We start from the raw sequence: 18,161 nt of genomic DNA on the forward strand, positions 1-18,161 counted from the left end.
GGAAGGAGTGTAGTGAGTCCCAAAATTGTGAGAAATTGTCCCCCATTACAAGTCATGACTTTTGCACATAATGTTCCCTTTGGACTTTTCATGGGTGAGTACATACATCTTTCTATAACAGATTCAATACTTGTCACACATGAGAGGATGGCCACCTGCATCTGGCAAATTTTAACCAAAAATTGAAAAGTTGAAAACTTGAAGGAAATTTAAGTGTACCCTCCAATGTAGATGATTTAAATAAGGGTGTTCAAAGTTGAAATCATATTTTTTTCAAATCATAAGATCATAAAATCATAACACTTTTGAGTGATCATTTTTTATGTACCATTTTAGAATTGTTGCTCTTTTTTGAGTGATTGGGAGTTACACATTTTTTTCAGATTAAAATTTTATGAATTTATGGTGTTATAATTTTATGCAGTCAACTTTGAACACCCCTAATGAACCAATAGAAGGGCCACAGCATCAGTAAACAAAAGCTGGATTCATTCAAAAATATGCCTTATAATTCTTTTTACTATATTATCCAGAGGCGTTTGTAAGGCATGATTGTTGGTTTAATCATGAATCAAGAAGATTCACATCTTACACAAGTTGGCCCAGAATAGATTTCATCATTGCATAGAAATGGCCATTTTCATGGCATAAAGACAAGGTCCCCTTCAACAACTGATCACTAACTCAATACTTGATCAACAGAGCAGTTGATCATACATTAGGCTACAGTTATCCTTGCAATACTGTGGAAAGTTAAACAAGTGTTATGGTAAACTCTAGCATCACATCAGTACCTGGGTCTGATGAAATTATGGTATGGCACTCTCTAGGAAGTGCGACAGATTCCTGTTGAGCTATAGAGATGTTTCTATTTCTGTTTCATCTCTAGTTGTGTGCTACATACATGTCACATCCACTTCTCACATTTCACTACAGTTTCACATTGTCATCTAGTGTACTGGAGGCAGCAGACGTGGAAGGACTTCCCTTTCCTCATCCTTCCACACCATCATCCACTCACCCGCATCGTGTCTGCTGTCTTCAGGTTAGTCATTCTCTTTCCTCTCTCTTCTTGTTGTTTTCTTTTCTTTTCATCTTCTCATGTATGCAATCTGATCCTTCCACACCATCATCCACTCACCCACATTGTGTCTGCTGTCTTCAGCTCCTGTCTTGCCTATCAGGTTATGAGCACCATCTAGCGCAAAACTACCAGCAGCATTGCTAGGCACGTTAAAGATTGGCGTATCCAGTGGCTCTCTTCAGTGAACAACTTAAGGATCAATCCTTCTCTCTCCTTCCCAAAAGCGATGTCGACCAACACGAAGGAGGATCTATCAACTCACACCAGCGTCAGCCTTCACTCTCAATCATCCATCTCGACCGCAAAGATCTCGACGGCTAGGCTTCCCATACTCAAAGCCCCTGGGTCAGACTTGAACTTCCTGAACTGGAAGAAAGTCGTCCTTTGAGTTCTGAAGTCAGCGAAGGTTAATCACGTCCTGACTTCCGTTGCCGCTAATCTTCGAACAGCGACCTGGGCCGAGGACAATGATCTTGTCTGTGCTGTCTTGGTTCAGATAGTCGACAAGGCCAATCTCCGTCACCTGACCGACGAAGACACCGCCGCTGAAATATGGCATGATCTAGCTCGTGCTCACCAGGACTCTTCGACTGGCGGGCGGGTCTACTGGATTCGTAAGCTTGTCAACGCCCGGATGGACGGCAATGACATTCATACACATATTGAATTGTTGGCGAATTTGTACGAACCACTCAATTCTCTCATCACTCCGGAAAAACCTCTGACCGCGGAGGACGTACACAACGCCGCCTTACTCAGTTCTATCCCACCCGACTGGCTGCATTGTGTCTCCGCACTCATGAACCAGGAGGGAGTAAAAACGGCAACGATTGTCTCCGCTCTGAAAAACGAAGCCGTCCGCCGCGAGTCTCAAGGAGACATAATCGCTGTCTCATCCACCAAGGCAAACTCGTCGAAGTCTACCGTCTCCTCAAACTCATGCAAAGGCGCCCGCAACGATTCCACCAAGAAACCTTGCCGGTGCCCCCTTTGCAACAGTGATTCGCACGATTTAAACTCCTGTAACAACACAAGGAAGCTCATCGCCGATCACAAAGCCGCTCAGAAGGCACGTTGGGAAGCCTCTCAACAAGAAAAATCCCCCTTGTCCTCCAAGCCAGCGGCCCGGGCCGGTAGGACCTCAGCCGCTACTCTGGGACAATCGTCGCACAAGTACGACGAGGACGACAACTCCGACTACTCCGGCTCTGAAGTAGAAGTAGTAGCCAGAAACGCGGTAGTCTCGCTCTCCATTCCCTCAGATCTGCCGCGAGGAGGCGATGCCAACATCGACTCTGGCTGTTCGATGTCCATGACACCGGATGTTGATGCAATAAGCTTTGCAAAACCTGATCAAACTCCTGTCCAATTGGCCAATCATTCTGTCGTTGAGGCCTCACACAAAGGAATCCAAAACCTTCCTCTAACTGGCGGAAAGGCAGTCAAATTACTCTTGGTCCCAGCACTCCATGAACCCCTCTTCTTGGTGGCCGCCATGTGCAATGAAGGCTTAACGATTGTCTTCACAAAAAGCTCATGCAATTTCTTTGCCACTCCATCAACTCAAATCACCAGGGAGCTTGTAGGGCGAGGCTACAGAAGAGGGAATCTCTACTATCTACCCTCCAAGCCTGTGAGCTCGTTTTCCTCTACCCCTGTGTTCCCCGTTCCAACCAACAACTCTCTACTAGGTTTCCACTTCCGCTACTCACATATTGGGCTGAAACCTCTAAAACTCCTCCTTAAACTCAACGACATAACCTCCACAGTTATGAACGAGGTCGAATTTCAACACTGTCCGATGTGTATCCAGTCGAAGATGCCCCAGAACGCCTTCAAATCCCGAGCCTCCTATTGCTCATCTACGCCAGGTCAGCTGATCCACTCGGATGTTGGATCCTACAAGGTTATGAGTACTTCATAACCTTCATCAACGATTGTTCCAAGTTTCTTCATGTTCTTCCTATGAAATGCAAAAGCGATTCTTTTGCGTGTTTCAAACTTTTTCGAGCCTCCTTTGAGAAAACCGGCTCCCATAAGATTCTCTCTCTCTGTACGGATAACGGCGGAGAGTATATATCAAAGGAATTTAAATCCTACCTGGCATCCTTGGGGATAAAGCATGAACCTGGACCACCTCATTCTCCGGAGCTAAACGGTGTGGCGGAACGAACCAACAGAACAATCAACAATTTGGTTCGAGCTGCTCTTCTTCAGGCAAACGTTCCTAAGTTGTTCTGGACGGATGCTCTTTGACATTTTCTCTTCCCCTTCAATTCCTTCCCATGCCACACCCCAATGGGTTTTAAATCTCCCGCTTCAATCCTACATCAACACCCAACTGATCTAAATGTTATTCACCCCTTTGGGTGCTTAGTGTGGTACAAGACTCCTGAGGCCGACCGCAAGAAATTGGACCACAAAGGACGGGCCTCGATACTCCTCTCATACCTATTGGACGGAAACGGCTACTGCCTCTGGGACCTACAGAAACGTTTGGTGGTGAAGTCTTGTGATGTGATCTTTGAGGATTTCACCTTTCCTTATGGGGCAGAACTTCGGTCGCCTCCAAAACCAGTCTACGTCGAGATACCCTGGCCGGAATCTCTCCCTACTCCTCCAACGCCCCCCCCCCCCCATGTTTCCGCAAATGACAACACCCCACTGACACCGTGTCTCCCTCCCCTCCGGTTCCCCAGTGGCCATCTACACCGGATCTCCCAAAGCTCCCCGCTTTGATTGGTGACTCACAGCATCCATACACGCACCAGGCAACGCACCCCGAGATCTGGTGAAGATTTCTTCCGACACAGACTCCTCCCGCAACCAGGGCATAGCACGGTGGTATTTGACGCGTTTTTTGGGCCCCTCAAATACTGATTCGTCGAATATTTGAGTATTGGAGATATTTGACTGAAAAACTTCCAAAATACATTAAAAACACCAAAAAATTGCATTTTTTGTGTTTTTGACTTATTTTGGCTCATTTCTGGGCCATATAATTTTGAGGGGGTCATCCTTCAAAAATACAATGGTGCCAAAGGCGCTTATAATATTGCCAGAGGCATATCTCATAATGGCGGGCGCACTATTCAGAGTACTGGACGCACTATTCAGAGTGCCGGACGCACTTTTCATAGTGGCGGACACACTTTTCATAGTGGCGGATGCACTTTTCATAGTGGCGGATGCACTTTTCATAGTGGCGGACGCACTATTCAGACTGCCAGACACACTTTTGATAGTGCTGGACGCACTTTTGATAGTGCCGGACACACTCTTCATAGTGGCGGACGCACTTTTGATAGTGGCAGGCGCACCTTTTGTAGTGGCGGACGCACTTTTCAAAGTGCCAGAGGCAGATTTCTTTTGTGTTGCACCAAAGGGGCTGGTATAGGGCCTGTGCAAGCTCATCTGGGGCCTTTGGGCCCCAGAGCAGCTTGCATTGGCCCTCTACGCGCCCCTCTGAGCCATTATTCGAATTTTTTCAAATATTCAAGCTTAAATTTGCCCAGGCATTATTTGACTCGAATTAAATTTGAATATGAATACTCAAATCGATTCAATTTGATGTGCTATGCCCTGCCATTTCCTCCTTCCTCATTTTCCTCTCTCTTTTGATTGTTTCCCCCGTCCCTGTTCTCCTTCTAAGAGTTGTACTTACTGAGAGGTCCCCAACTGATATCTCTCCCGGTGTAAGACTCAAAAGGTGTCGTGAGACCCTTTTGCTGAATGGCGAAAGGTATGGATGAGGAGCAAGCTCTGCCTTTCTGTATATCAGAAAACAAGACCACCAAGGTAAGCTTGGCAATTTATTTTGTGATAGGATATGTTCGAAGATGAGATGTATAAGAGGATTGTTGTCGATGTCCGAGGTTGATGGGGTTACTGATGTATGTAGTAGGTGACGGTGACTTGATGTCTCGAGTGGGGCTTGAACCTAGGTCCTTGGCCTGGGGGTATATAAGTTCAGAAAGTGAGGGGTGATGAGGGTGAGAGGGAGCTAAGCTCAACCAGGAGTGGAACCGGGGACTGGTTACTGGTGAAAGGTGTGTGACTGAGCGGCGATATGAATTTCAAATAAAGTGTGAAAGGTATGAGAAAGTGAGTGGTGATGTGAGCTGATAACTGTGATATGGATAGATAATATGAGTGATAAGTGAGTAGAGAATATAGACTCCCCGATGGCATGAGGCCGGGAACAACTGGCAGGCAGAGCCCTCCTTATATAGACAATGATGAGGGAATTTAGCTCCAGGGGAGCAGCTATGAGGGAATTTGGCTGGTGAGAAAGTACAACTGAGGGAATTTAGCTAGACTATTTACAATGCGTCCCTTTGATATGCAAACAGGATCATATATATTCATACAGGGATTTTCCAAGATCAAAGATATGCAACTGGAAAACAAACATATGCAAATGAAAATAGGAGGTGAGAACTGATAAAAGGAAGGAAGAAAGGTAATTCATGTGCCGTATGCATTATGCCAAGTATGGTAGCCGAGAGTTGAGTCTGTGTGTGAACCCGCTTGGACTGGTGCGTGAAAGGGATGATTTGCGTATCTTCTGATCCGGTAGAGATATGAGAGTGGTTTCAGTGGCCATTTGGCCGTATCTTGAGGCGTTTTGTGAGTACACATAAAAGTTTGAATTTTTCCTTCTACAAACACAGGAATAATGACCACACCGGCTAGATTTGTCCCCCAAATTCTGCAATATACAGCACCGTGAAGTAGAATCTTGCCTTGAGGTTCCCCCTCTGTGCCCCCACTCAACGGACAGTGAAGGACCCCAACTGGAGTCCTTACACTTTTATTTGCAAAAAAATATTCCATGTTTACTGAGTAATTTTCTTCTAATCCAAGTTTATTGAATCCACACAATTGTGGAGCTCAAGATCATGGTTTTGGCCTATTTTTTTCTCAAAAAACTTTTAAATTTACTCCCCAAAAACTCCGGAGAGCACCTTGGAATCACCCTCCAGCCCGTGCCGCAGCAACACACAAAAAAGGTGTAGAGACTGTAAAATGAAGATGTGTCTGGTGAGAGTCAAACTCACGACCTCAGCTATGCTGAGACACATACTAGAGTGCTGCCTTTACCAACTAGGCTACAGACGCTTGTGGCTGCCAGCTGGGTGGTAATTGGTTTGTAGTGCTCATGGGTCAATCCAACAGCCCTCCATACTGTGGTGATGCATCATGGTAGCAGACTGACAGACAACTCAACAAAAGGGTGGGTCAAAATGAATTTCAAGGAGGGCCTAATCAAGTGATTAGGGCAGCTCCAGGGAGGGGGTAGGACAAAACCGGATCCCCTGGGGGGAAACACACCTCCTCCTCCCTCCTTAAATAGACGTTGGGTTGCCAACCAATTCTGAACTGATGCAATACATGCCTGTTTGTCACCTGCGGCCACCGCCACCGCCCACGCCTTGCTGTTGATAACAACGGGCTCCCACGCGACCTATCCGGATCAAACTTGTCCGTCTTCAGACCCTTCCCCTCGCCTCGTTGGTTCACAACCAACACCACGGCAATAGTGCCACCAAGCAGTATTAGAGATGTCATCAGGTACCTCTTTGCGGGTACCTGTTGGCGGCTAGCAGGTACCCGCCGGCGGGTGCAGGTGCGGGTACGGGTGTCTGGCCTGATGAGCTGCAGGTACCCCCCCAATACCTGTCTACCTCGCCAAGTGGAATCCCTCATGGCGAGCGGTATACAATCAACCCCTCGCCAAGAGGGATTCCACTCGGTGAGCTGGTATACATATACCAACTCGCCAAGATGGATCCTTCTTGGCGAGTGGGTATATTACACATACACCAGCTCGTCGCCAAGAGGGATTCCTCTTGACGGGCTGGTATGATACACCAGCTCGCTGAGAGGGCTTCATCTCAGCGAGCTGGTATACATATACCAACTTGCCAAGATAGATTGCTCTTGGCGAGTGGGTACACACACACCAGCTTGTCGCCAAGAGGGATTCCTCTCGACGGGCTGGTATGTATAATGTACACCAGCTTGCCAAAATGACTTCCTCCCGGCGGGCTGGTATGCGGACACCAGCTTGCCAAGACTTCCTCTTGACTGGCTGGTATACATGCACCAGCTCGCCGAGAGGGCTTCCTCTCGGCTGGCTGGTATACATACACCAGCTCGCCGAGAGGGCTTCCTCTCGGCTGGCTGGTATACATACGCCAGCTCGCCGAGAGGGCTTCACGCCAGCTCGTCGAGAGGGCTTGCTCTCGGCTGGCTGGTATACATATACCAGCTCGCCGAGAGGGCTTCCTCTTGGCGGGCTGGAACACGTACACCAGCTCGCCAAGAGGGTTTCCTCTTGGCGGGCTGAAACACGTACACCAGCTCGCCAAGAGGGCTTCCTCTTGGCGGGGTGGTATACATACACCAACTGGCCGAGAAGGCTTCCTTGCTTACTTAGCCGCAAAAAATCTCCACACCCGCGGGTACCTGCTTCCTGCTCCTCAGAGGCCGGTGCGGGTGCTGAGAATTAGCGGTTTTTTTGGGGAGGTACCCACACCTGTGGCGGGTACCCGGGTATCAAGTGACATCTTTAAGCGGTATACCCAAGATAATGAGTTCATTCGTGTGCAACTGAAATTGACAACACTTTTTTTTTGATATTTAGCTTGGTGCCAGCACTTATCCTTGCAATTGGGACTAAAAATGCTTGGTGTATATTGCTGATTGCAAGAGTGTTTTCTTGATGATTAATTCCAGTCTAGCACGTTCCACCCCTTGATATGACAGCTTTTTTTTGTTAAATTTTGATGTTTGACAAGCTAGATGGCCCATATCTCAGGACTGATAGTCAAACCCCTTTGAGGAGTATGATGTGGTGATAAATAAAAACACAAAATGTCACAATGACCATGGTCAAGACTGATATGTTTCTGAAAGGATAAAATTGAAACAATCAAGGATTGAATCTAGAAGGCGGTGTTTGTGGGCTGCTAGGGCGGGCCACACAATCACAAAATTGCGGCCATAGCTGTGGCTAAGCCGATCTTTGTAGATTAAGTGCACCTAGCTTTGTAGATTAAGCGCAAGCGGTGATCAAGAACTGCAAGGCTCTTCTGGCAGAATTGTCGAGCTTGGGCATAACTGGAAGCAAGGTTGAGAAGATCTGTGATCTATGTTAAGCCCACCCCTTTGTTCAAAAAGGATCCTTCACTTTTTGCCTGAAGAGACTCTCACTCTTGAGGCAATTCCTTTTTTTCCAGACTTTTTTATTATTAACAAGACAATTCACTGCCAGCATATTTGGCTGGGTTGAAGTCATCCCAGTTTAACTGGGATGCACTCAACCAATTTAAACTTGGTTGATCTCAACCAATTTAAACTTGGTTGATCTCAACCAATTTAATATAAACCCAAGGGGGGTACCTTGGATTTATATTTCATCAGTTGAGATCACCCAAGTTCAAATTGGTTGAGTGCATCCCAGTTTAACTGGGATAACCTCAACCCAGCCAATTATGCTGGCAGTGATTCCATTTCTGGTGGCAACAAGCCCATGTACCAGGATAATTCAGGCTATGAAGGTACCTCAGCAATCAACACACGTCTTAGGAGATGGCCAAGATGGCTAACTTCATGCATTGCGGTGTCCAGAAGCTAGATGTGACCGGCACAGAATGGTCATTGAGAGGAGATGTTACTCCCCTCAATTACCGGTCTGACCGGTCATCAAGAGATGTGACTCACCTCAATGACCGGTCATTGAGAGGTGTGAGTCCCCTCAATGACCAGACTGACCAATCATCGAGAGGTTTGAGCCCTCTCAATGACCGGACTGACCAATCATTGAGAGGTGTGAGCCCTCTCGATGACCGGTCATCACCGGTCATCAGGAGGTGTTCTCACCCTTGATGAACGGTCCGTGCCTGCTGAAGGTTGGCTAAGTAAGATTCTGACGGTGCTCAAGCTCTACAATCATCCATGCACGCCAGAAATTATGCATGGCATGAGATTGGAGGGAAATCTTGGTGTCCGGTAACTGTACACCCTATTACTGTGGCGTCTTGAGTCCCACACGCCATTATTTAGCAATGTTTTGGCGTGTGGGACTCAAGACGCCACAGAAATGGTGTGTACAGTTACCGGACGCCATATTCATTGGTGTGACAACATTGGCACGCCAATCTATTTGGCCTGAAGTGAAGATCATGCCATTTCCTTGGCGTGCACATGGTGTTTTTTTGGCGTGCATAAAGGCTTGCCCAAAATCAAAATGAGGCCTGTCCTGATTGGGTGTTATTTATATTTTTTTGAGTTTTCTCAGATGTGTCAAACTGTGGTGAATGTTGAATGAGTCCCCTTGAATCTTTTTAACTGACTTATTTGTGATCCATACTTCAAATAAGAAGAAAGCAAAGCTTGATTTTCTCAAACTTATGGGTCTTTTTCAAGTTCCCCCAGGCTGTTCTGCAAAATCATGCAATGGTTGTACAGTGCCCTATCAAGTGTGTAGGGTGGTGCCAAAGCTTTTCCCCCAGACCTCTGGCTATAAAAAACTCATAGGAACCTGTACATACCTGTTAAAATTGCTTTGTTGAAAGGTGTTCCTCCACTGAAAAATGGGAGAAATACTATGGAAAATTTTTTAGGTTTGATTTTGAGCTTGGTGGCCTCTTGCTGTGATGGGGTTTGCAGCAGCGAAGCCGCCTTGGCCTCTAGTCATCAATTACACAACAAATTTTCTGTTATTGCTACCTACCCATCAAATTTCTCTTTGTTTTTCCCTTTGTTTCTCTTCTTGTCATATTTCTAAAATCTCTACCCTCTACTTCACTATCTTATTCCCTCCAATTTTTGGCACTTCTGCTTTTTTTTTGTGGCTATGGGGCTTTTTTTTCAAGGCAATGCAAAATTGCCCGTCTGCGGACTCAGAGGGATATGAATTTTCACATTGTTTGTTTTATAACTAGAGGCCAAGGCGGCTGCGCCGCTGCAGGGCATACAGACAGGGGCCACACAACAAATTTAATATTCAGTAAGGTCTTACAAGGCCTCTGCTGTGGCTACAAGGCCCGCAGGCAACCCCAAGTTTATCAGCCTCCATAAAATGGCCCGTAGCAAACAAAACCCCGGGCACTGCTTAGAAAGTCCCTAAATTGACTACAGGGTCAACACGATAGAGCGCTAGGAGAGAGTTCCAGGGATAAATTTCAGCTCAACACAGGATTTCATATGATGTAAAGATGAGGCTTGGGAGCCTTGCTAGCCACGGTCAACCCCAAACAAAGATCAAGGCTCTTTGAAAGGGAGTATGTAGCAAAGTTTTGATCAATCAATCAGTAATTAGTGATCAACTTTTGAACACTTGCAAACTGTCAAAGGGTTGTCATTGATGTGCTCTTGAATCTCATACCAATACAACCAGATATAACCTAGCATAACATCCAATCATCAATCAGGAAAGGCCATGGATAGTGTGTAATCCAATCTCACAACAAGAAACTAACATTCACTGCTATCTCTCCTCTGTTTCAGTTTGTTCCATCTAGAGCCCCAAGCCCAATGGCCCACCAATGATTGGCCAAGCATGGGTCTCAGTGCCATCAACAGTAAGATTTGACCAAGGTGCCCATCTCTTTGCACCTCCCCATCTCTATCACACCGTCATCAAGGGGGAAATGGTGATTCAGTATGTTTACTACACCAAGAGGTTTCTCCAAATCAAAGCTTCTTCAAAAGCTAAAATATATGCTATGGGAAGGCTCACTGACCACCTTTACTGGCCATATTTCAGGATATTTCCCCAAGGTATTTGTAATGTTTTTTTTTTTCAAAAACATGTTAGTTTCTCTAATACTGGCTGACATTTTCTTTCTCTCTTTGTGACTGGGAATGCTTGTAATTTGAATGAACAGCTCTGACAAAAAAAGAAGAGCATATTTTCAACTTTGTTTACTTTGCAGAAAGATTACATTCAACAGTGGAACCATGATATAATTTGTGAAACCCAAATGATGCCTTTATTTGTGAAACCCAAATGATGCCTTTGCATACCAAAAGTACATCAATAAAATATGCTGTTTCCAGGGAGACACGCACATGCCCACTTGAAACACTCCTTGGCGCGCAATAAGCACTCTTTCCCGTGGATCCCCATCTCCACCGTCCGGGCCCCGTACATCTCCCAGAGTCTGTCAAGGCTAGGACTGGTCGCGGAGCCGGCGACCACTGGGAGGAGGGGCACGGAACGTGTCCGGGACGACGGCCCCGGCTTCTCCTTGCCCCGCTGCTGCTGTTGCGGGGCTCGGTCTGGGTCGCCGAGTCGGAGCCCAAGTGGTGGGGGCGGCGGGCGAGGAAGCCGGGCCGCTTGAGGTGTCATTGCTGGAGGTCGTATTGTGCACGCAGTGCGCGCAACCTTGCGGGTGATATTAGCCGCCGGGAAGTTCCAGGGACATAGAGCAGCGACGACACCGATGGGCTGTTTGATGACGAGATTTCTGACGGCAGGGGTAGAGCTGGGGACGATGATCCCTTCGGTCCGAAGAGCCTCCTCGACGAACCAGTCCACAAGGCTTGCCGCATAGTTCACCTCGCCCAGCGCATCCTTCCAGCTCTTCCAGCTCTCCGTCACAATCAGCGGGCCCAGGTCTTCGGCATTCGAAAAGATCAGCTGGTTAAACTTGCGGAGATAACTCTGGCGGACAGCCGGCGTGCTGTGCCAATAGCTCGAAAGCGCCCGGCTGGGCCCAGATCTTTCAAGTTCTTGTCCGGAAACGTCCCTATTTGGTCACCAGTCGTGTACCTCTTTGTGGCTACATACCTTGGAAGAGCAGGTGATGGGCTGGGTGGAAAGGGTGGTTGATGGGCATCAGGCGGGGAGAGCTCGAGCGGGGTGGATGAAGAGGCGAGGGGAGGCCGACGGTGGTGAGCGGATGGTGGTGAACATTACTTGGAGTGGTCTGCTGAGGAGAAGCCGAGAGATCTTCCCCATCACAACTTCAACTTTAACCACAGCCCAATCAACTCAAACCAAAAACAATGTGCATGACAGCCCATTCAACAGCGCCGGATACTTGATACGGGCAACAGCTTGTTCGCTGTCAGGTCCGGTATTGATTGCATTCAACCTACACACACAGAGAGAGAAATAAAAAGCTGTCAGTGTCGGGTGCGAAGAAGGAGGAGGAGACGTACCAGAATCGGCAGATTGCATTGCCAATGTTGTGGCTGAAGTTTCAGTCCGATTGGAGACATCATCCCTGCAAATACAACCAAACACTGTTGTCAAGTGCTGAGCCAGAGGCCAACACATGACTTGTATTGTTGGGCTGAGTACACCACAGGGATCAGATTTGTCGGTTATGCCATGCCGGTGTCTATGCAATGGCAAGCGTGGCGCAGGTATCAAACGGCGGGATTAATGGCTGACATGAGGCAGGGGCCTGGCGGTGAAGTTGTTGCGGGAAAGAGGTGTGGTAGACGCTTTAGTTCTGGATGGAAAAATTCAAAAATTTCTAGTTTACATATGTAGTGTTACATTACACCATCTTTTGATACACACACTCCCTTCAGTTTACATACACAGTTTTACAAAACTGCATGTATATAGCTTACATACTACCCTTTTACATATATATGTGGCTGCGTAGCAACCAGCCAGCCTCATATGCAGCTGTGTAGCAACCACAAGCCACTTATTACAGTAACCCAGCAACCACAAGCCACATTAATAAAGCGGCATAGTAACCATGGGGCTGTGCAAGTCAATCAAGCAGACTACACAGCAATACAGAAAGCTGTGCAGGTCACTTGAGAAGACTCCATAGCAACCAGAGGGCTGTGTAAGCCACACTTGTAACTAGATCACCAGCTAAATTTGCTCATGTATACACTGCCACACTGTACATAGCTGTATTTGCACAGCATTTGTAAAGGCACACCAGCCAAAACCCCTCATGTACATAGACCACCAGCATAAATGCCTCACATTTTCCTATATAAGGAGGGGCTCTCTCTTCCTTTTCCCCCCATCCATCCACGGAAGGAGATCATTCCCCCCACAACATTCAAATAAATTGTCACCCTCACACTCTCCGCCACATAATAAAATACTAGCTTTATATTTTGAAATACACAGTACATTGTGAGCCACTTGTGAGAAAAGTATTCAACTACACTAGACCACTGTCTTCTTGCTTCCAGCCTAGCTGGGGGTGTTGTCAGTCTTTGTCTTTCAGAGAAGCAGGGGTTTCCCCACACATACTTTTCTAAATTCAGCCATAAGAGGTGCAAACCGCTTTTGGAGTCTCACAGCGGGGACCTGGATGATGGGGTATATAAACCAGCCAGGTTGTGTGCAATTGATCCCCAGGGCGTCCTCTGCCGCTGTACTTCCAGCGTGCGGTTTATCCTCACCCCCTCCGCTGTTGCACTTGCGCAGTTCGAGGGGCTCTACTCGGTGGCCCCCCTTTGCATAATGCTTTCAATGCGGCGCGCTGGGGGTCATCCTCTCACCATTTTTTAACCCTGCTAGACAGGGATGGATGGTGGGCCACGGTGCATCAGCTTGCTGATCTTAGGTGGCTGGGTGCAGATTATTGCTCTGTTTTTGGTTGTTGTAATATTGTGGTTTTTTTGGTAAACCCTTCATCTTTTTTTCCTGGAGGTTGTAAAGGGGAAACCCTTGATTTTTTTTTGTGATTTTTGAAGATTTGTAGGGGAAACCCTTGAAGTTTTGTTCTGTGATTCAGAGGCTTTAATAAACTTGGATGTATGGAATTTGTAAAAAAGGGAATTTGTAAAACTAATTGTTTTCCCTCTTGCCATTGGTTGCAAAATTCAAAATTACATTGTTGTGATGGCAGAGCTTGGTAAAAATTTGATGGTAAATCTGTACCTGAAATTTTGCAATGTGCATATTTACAATTTATCTTTGGATGTACTTTGCGCACTGCGAAAAACTTGTTGCGCACTGCAGGGGGCGTCCGCTCGACGTCCCGGCCACAGTGCGCGGAAGGTCAAAACGCTTCGCGCACTGCAGAAAATAAAACATGAAATTCTCTTTTTTTTTTCTACCAGCCGGCAGAGGGGATTTTTCTTGCCCCTCCTCCATTTTCTTGGGGTATTTGGAGCCCCCAGCATGACATAAAAAAAGGATGATAAAAAAATGCAAAAAATAAGCGGAGCGCCTCCCCGGGGATTTTCAACCTGCAAAAAAGCCATGGATCGGGTACACAGCCCCTCGAAAACAGAGTTCGAGGGGCAGAAGTACATACCCCATGACTTCGCCGTGCGGATGGCCGGCACGGGCTGGTCCCGGAGCGGAGTACATGCACACTCCCCCATTGACCGGCCAGCACGCACGTGGAGTGCAAATCACCGCTCATCGAGGGGATTACGCATTCCTCTTGATGACCGGAACGGTCCCGGTTATTGAGAGGAGTAAACACACCTCTTGATGACCGGAACAGTCCCGGTCATCAAGAGATTAAGCATTCCTCTCAATGACCAGAACAGTCCCGGTCATTGAGAGGAGTAAACACTGCTCCTCTCGACGACTGGAACAGACCCGGTCATCAAGCTGAGTGTTCCTCCTCTCGATGGCTGGGTCTGTTCCATTTTGAGAGGAATGCTTATCTATTGATGACCGGGACTGTTCCGGTCATCAAGAGGAATGCTTAATCTCTCGATGACCGGGACTGTTCCGGTCATCGAGAGGAATGCTTAATCTCTTGATGACCGGGACTGTTCCGGTCATCAAGAGGTGTGTTTAATCCTCTCAATAACCGGGACCGTTCCGGTCATCAAGAGGAATGCGTAATCCCCTCGATGAGCGGTGATTTGCACTCCACGTGCGTGCTGGCCGGTCATCGGGGGAGTGTGCATGTACTCCGCTCCGGGACCAGCCCGTGCCGGCCATCCGCACGGCGAAGTCATGGGGTATGTACTTCTGCCCCTCGAACTCTGTTTTCAAGGGGCTGTGTACCCAATCCATGGCTTTTTTGCACGTTGAAAATCCCCGGGGGGTGCGCCCCGGGGAGGTGCTCCGCTTATTTTTTGTATTTTTTTATCATCCTTTTTTTATGCCATGCTGGGGGCTCCAAATACCCCCAGAAAATGGAGGAGGGGCAAGAAAAATCCCCTCTGCCGGCTGGTAGAAAAAAACGAGAATTTCATGTTTTATTTTCTGCAGTGCGCGAAGCGTTTTGACCTTCCGCGCACTGTGGTTGGGACGTCGAGTGGACGCCCCCTGCAGTGCGCGACAAGTTTTTCGCAGTGCGCAAAGTACATCCGTTTATCTTTTGCATGCTCTGGTTTTGCAATGCCCTCATTTATGGGCTATTTTGTGAATTTATTTGTTTGGGGGCTGATATGTATTTTTATCATGTTCCTGTTTTACAATGTACATTTAGGGTGTTCAAAGTTGACTTGCATAAAGTCATAACACCATAAAATCATAAAATCTAAGCTGAAAAAAATATGTACCACCCAAACACTCAAATCAGAGCACCATTTCTAAAATGGTACATATAAAATTATCATTTGAAAATTTTATGTATTTAAAATTTTATGATTTCAACTTTGAACACCTTAATTATAAACAAGGAATTGTAAAACTATACAGCCCCTTTAGTTAGAGTACATGTGTGTGCACTCCATTTCATTTAGATTGCATGGGTGTGCACTCCATTTTATTTGAAGTGCATGAGTGTGCACTCCAAATTGCTGGATTGCATGGGCATGTGGTAATTCTTTAGTTTGCATGAAGGATTTCCCTGAAAATTCCCACTAGGGATCCAATTTATGGCCCGCGGTGCAAACACTCCAACACAAAATTTCACAAACCACGCTTGATTGGCGCGCCACGCATGCGGGGTCGCGTGCGTCCCGGAAAACGCCGATTGGACGACTAACTTCCCCGGGGATGTATGTATTGTCTTTTCATGAATGCTTGGACTGATTTTCAGCAAGGTTCGCCAAAATCCTCCAATTTCAATCTTAGGTTTGGCTTTTGTCTCCTTTCTTCAAAAGCCATGATCTGTCAAGGATCTCTCCAATGTCGTCATCAACAATCACGGCGGCCACAGCTGCCACCATTCCTGGCCGGTCAATGGCCAACAGGGAAGCTACTCCCAAACCAACTAAATCCAGCTTCCCTTCAACCCGCCAACCACATCCGTCAAAAAAATACCAGACCCACTCCGGAAACCTCGTCTTCTGCTGCCAAGGCAAACTGGTCAGCTCGTGTCCAGCCCACTCGATCCCACTGACCAGACGGCGGACAAAGACCGTGGTGGAGGCCGAGCAATAGGCGACGGCCACGACGGCTCTATCTGCCGCCCCAGACACTCAGTCTTGACTCGCTGGCCCTGCTACTTGGCCTGTCCGTCCTTTTTCTTTCTTGTCTCGCTTGTTCACCATTCCTTGGCCATCGCCACCGCCCTTGTCGCCCTCTTCGCTTAGATCTGGCTGCTCGTGCTCAGCTCAATGGCTAAGACTGTCTAGCAACCCCGGCATCCTGCCCTGCGGCCTCAACCCAAAACCGGAAATTGCGTGGAACTTGAAGCCCGATTCCATCGCCCTCATCCCGCTGACCCTAGGATCTGTTTGGGTACAAGCAGCTCGGCAAATGGGAGCTTCAAGATGGAAAGACCCATACAAACCGGCGCAATCTTCCACCCATATTGACAACCAGCAGCTGCTGTTGCTCGACTTCATCTCTAAGGAGGAAGTCAGTTGGATCCAGTCCAAGTGGTGCATCACCTGCGAGTGGCCCCCGAGATCATTGCATGTTGACTCGTTGAGTTACAGCATTCTCAACTGAAACATGTCCTTTTCTTTTTAACTCATGTAGCTTGGACTGGTTTTTCTGTGTAATCAAGCTCGCGTTTCAATTCTCCTGTGGGATGTTTGACTTTGTACTCAGGAACAAACGGGAATCCACCTATTAATGGATCCAGAGAAGATTTAGAGCTACTTGTGAGGAACAGAATGACAATTGCAGAGAGCATCAAGAAGGGTGAAGACTTGCCCTGCCCCAACACCCTTAAAGTGGCGAGCATAGACTGAGAGGTGTTCCTAACTTGACTAAGTCCCGCCCAAGGGAGGCCTAAGGCCCTGAGGCCGGGTGAAGCGCATCCAGTCACCTTTGGACTTAAGCTGGGAGTTTTCCACATACTGGGCACTTGATCGAGCAACATTTCTATGGTGACGGAAAGCTTGGTTAGAGAGCTGATGAGCATTCAGATTCAAGTGGCTTTCCTCAAGGAATTTCTGAGGCAAAACCGAAGCAAATAAAAAAGCAACTTGGGTTTCTTGATCAGGGTGATCAACAAACATTCCACAATATTTCTGTTGACAGTCTTGGTGCTGAGCAGGAGACTGGACGAGTCATAGCGACACACTCTTTGATCTCATGCAGAAACAGACCCGGTTCCGACTGGACCACTTGAATCATAAAATTGCATTTGACAGGAGTCACGCTTGCCGGTCGGCCGCACCGCTCATACAAGCTTGACAACACATCATGTTTCTTCAAAAAGATGAATCCACCTCCAGAGCGACTGTGGAGATACCGTCACCTTGAGCAACCATTGGACGTTGTTCAACGGCAGCCCTTGTTGCGGACCACGGCGACTTTGATTTCCGGGGCGTACTTGTGATTAGGCACAATGGTGTCGAAGCTGATCGCAGAGGTGTGTATTGGTCGGTGCAGGCGGCGTCGCTTGGAGATATTGGATGGGATCAATGATGGTTGCCGCCTCCTGACCACACAGCTGGATTTAGGAGGTTGTCCAACCACAGCTGGCAAGCTGTGAGCGGCAGAAACCTGGAGATAAAACAGGTGCTGTGCCCCAAACCCCATAACCTTTGCATCCAAAAATCATCTCAGAGTCCAAGCTTTAGTGAAAAGACAATATGTGCCAAACATGAAGAAACATGAGACTTGCTTCTTCCCGGGGGGAAGGGGGCGCCGGCGACCCGAACTTAGTCAGTCCCTCTTCTAGCCTCCGAAGGAGGCTCGCGTCTCTGTGAGACAGAGACCCTGCGGGGCTCTTCTCCAGAGAGGCTTTGTTAAGCTCGCCAGCGACGCGGC

The 18,161-nt window shown here is 47.5% G+C and overlaps 1 protein-coding gene across 1 annotated transcript in view; it reads right to left on the reverse strand.

Moving 5' to 3' along the window:
- Window positions 1-11,129: 11,129 nt before the first annotated feature.
- The window catches only part of PtA15_11A524 (uncharacterized protein), a gene marked incomplete at both ends in the record, with an annotated part of 31,980 nt that continues 24,948 nt past the window's right edge, over window positions 11,130-18,161 (reverse strand). Inside the window, 2 exons of the mRNA XM_053161441.1 lie at window positions 11,130-11,817; window positions 11,886-11,947. Coding sequence (XP_053025387.1) covers window positions 11,130-11,817; window positions 11,886-11,947 — 750 coding nt within the window. The remainder of the gene's footprint in view (window positions 11,818-11,885; window positions 11,948-18,161) is intronic.

Source organism: Puccinia triticina, chromosome 11A (assembly GCF_026914185.1).
Source record: "Puccinia triticina chromosome 11A, complete sequence".
Classification (NCBI taxonomy): Eukaryota; Fungi; Basidiomycota; class Pucciniomycetes; order Pucciniales; family Pucciniaceae; genus Puccinia; species Puccinia triticina.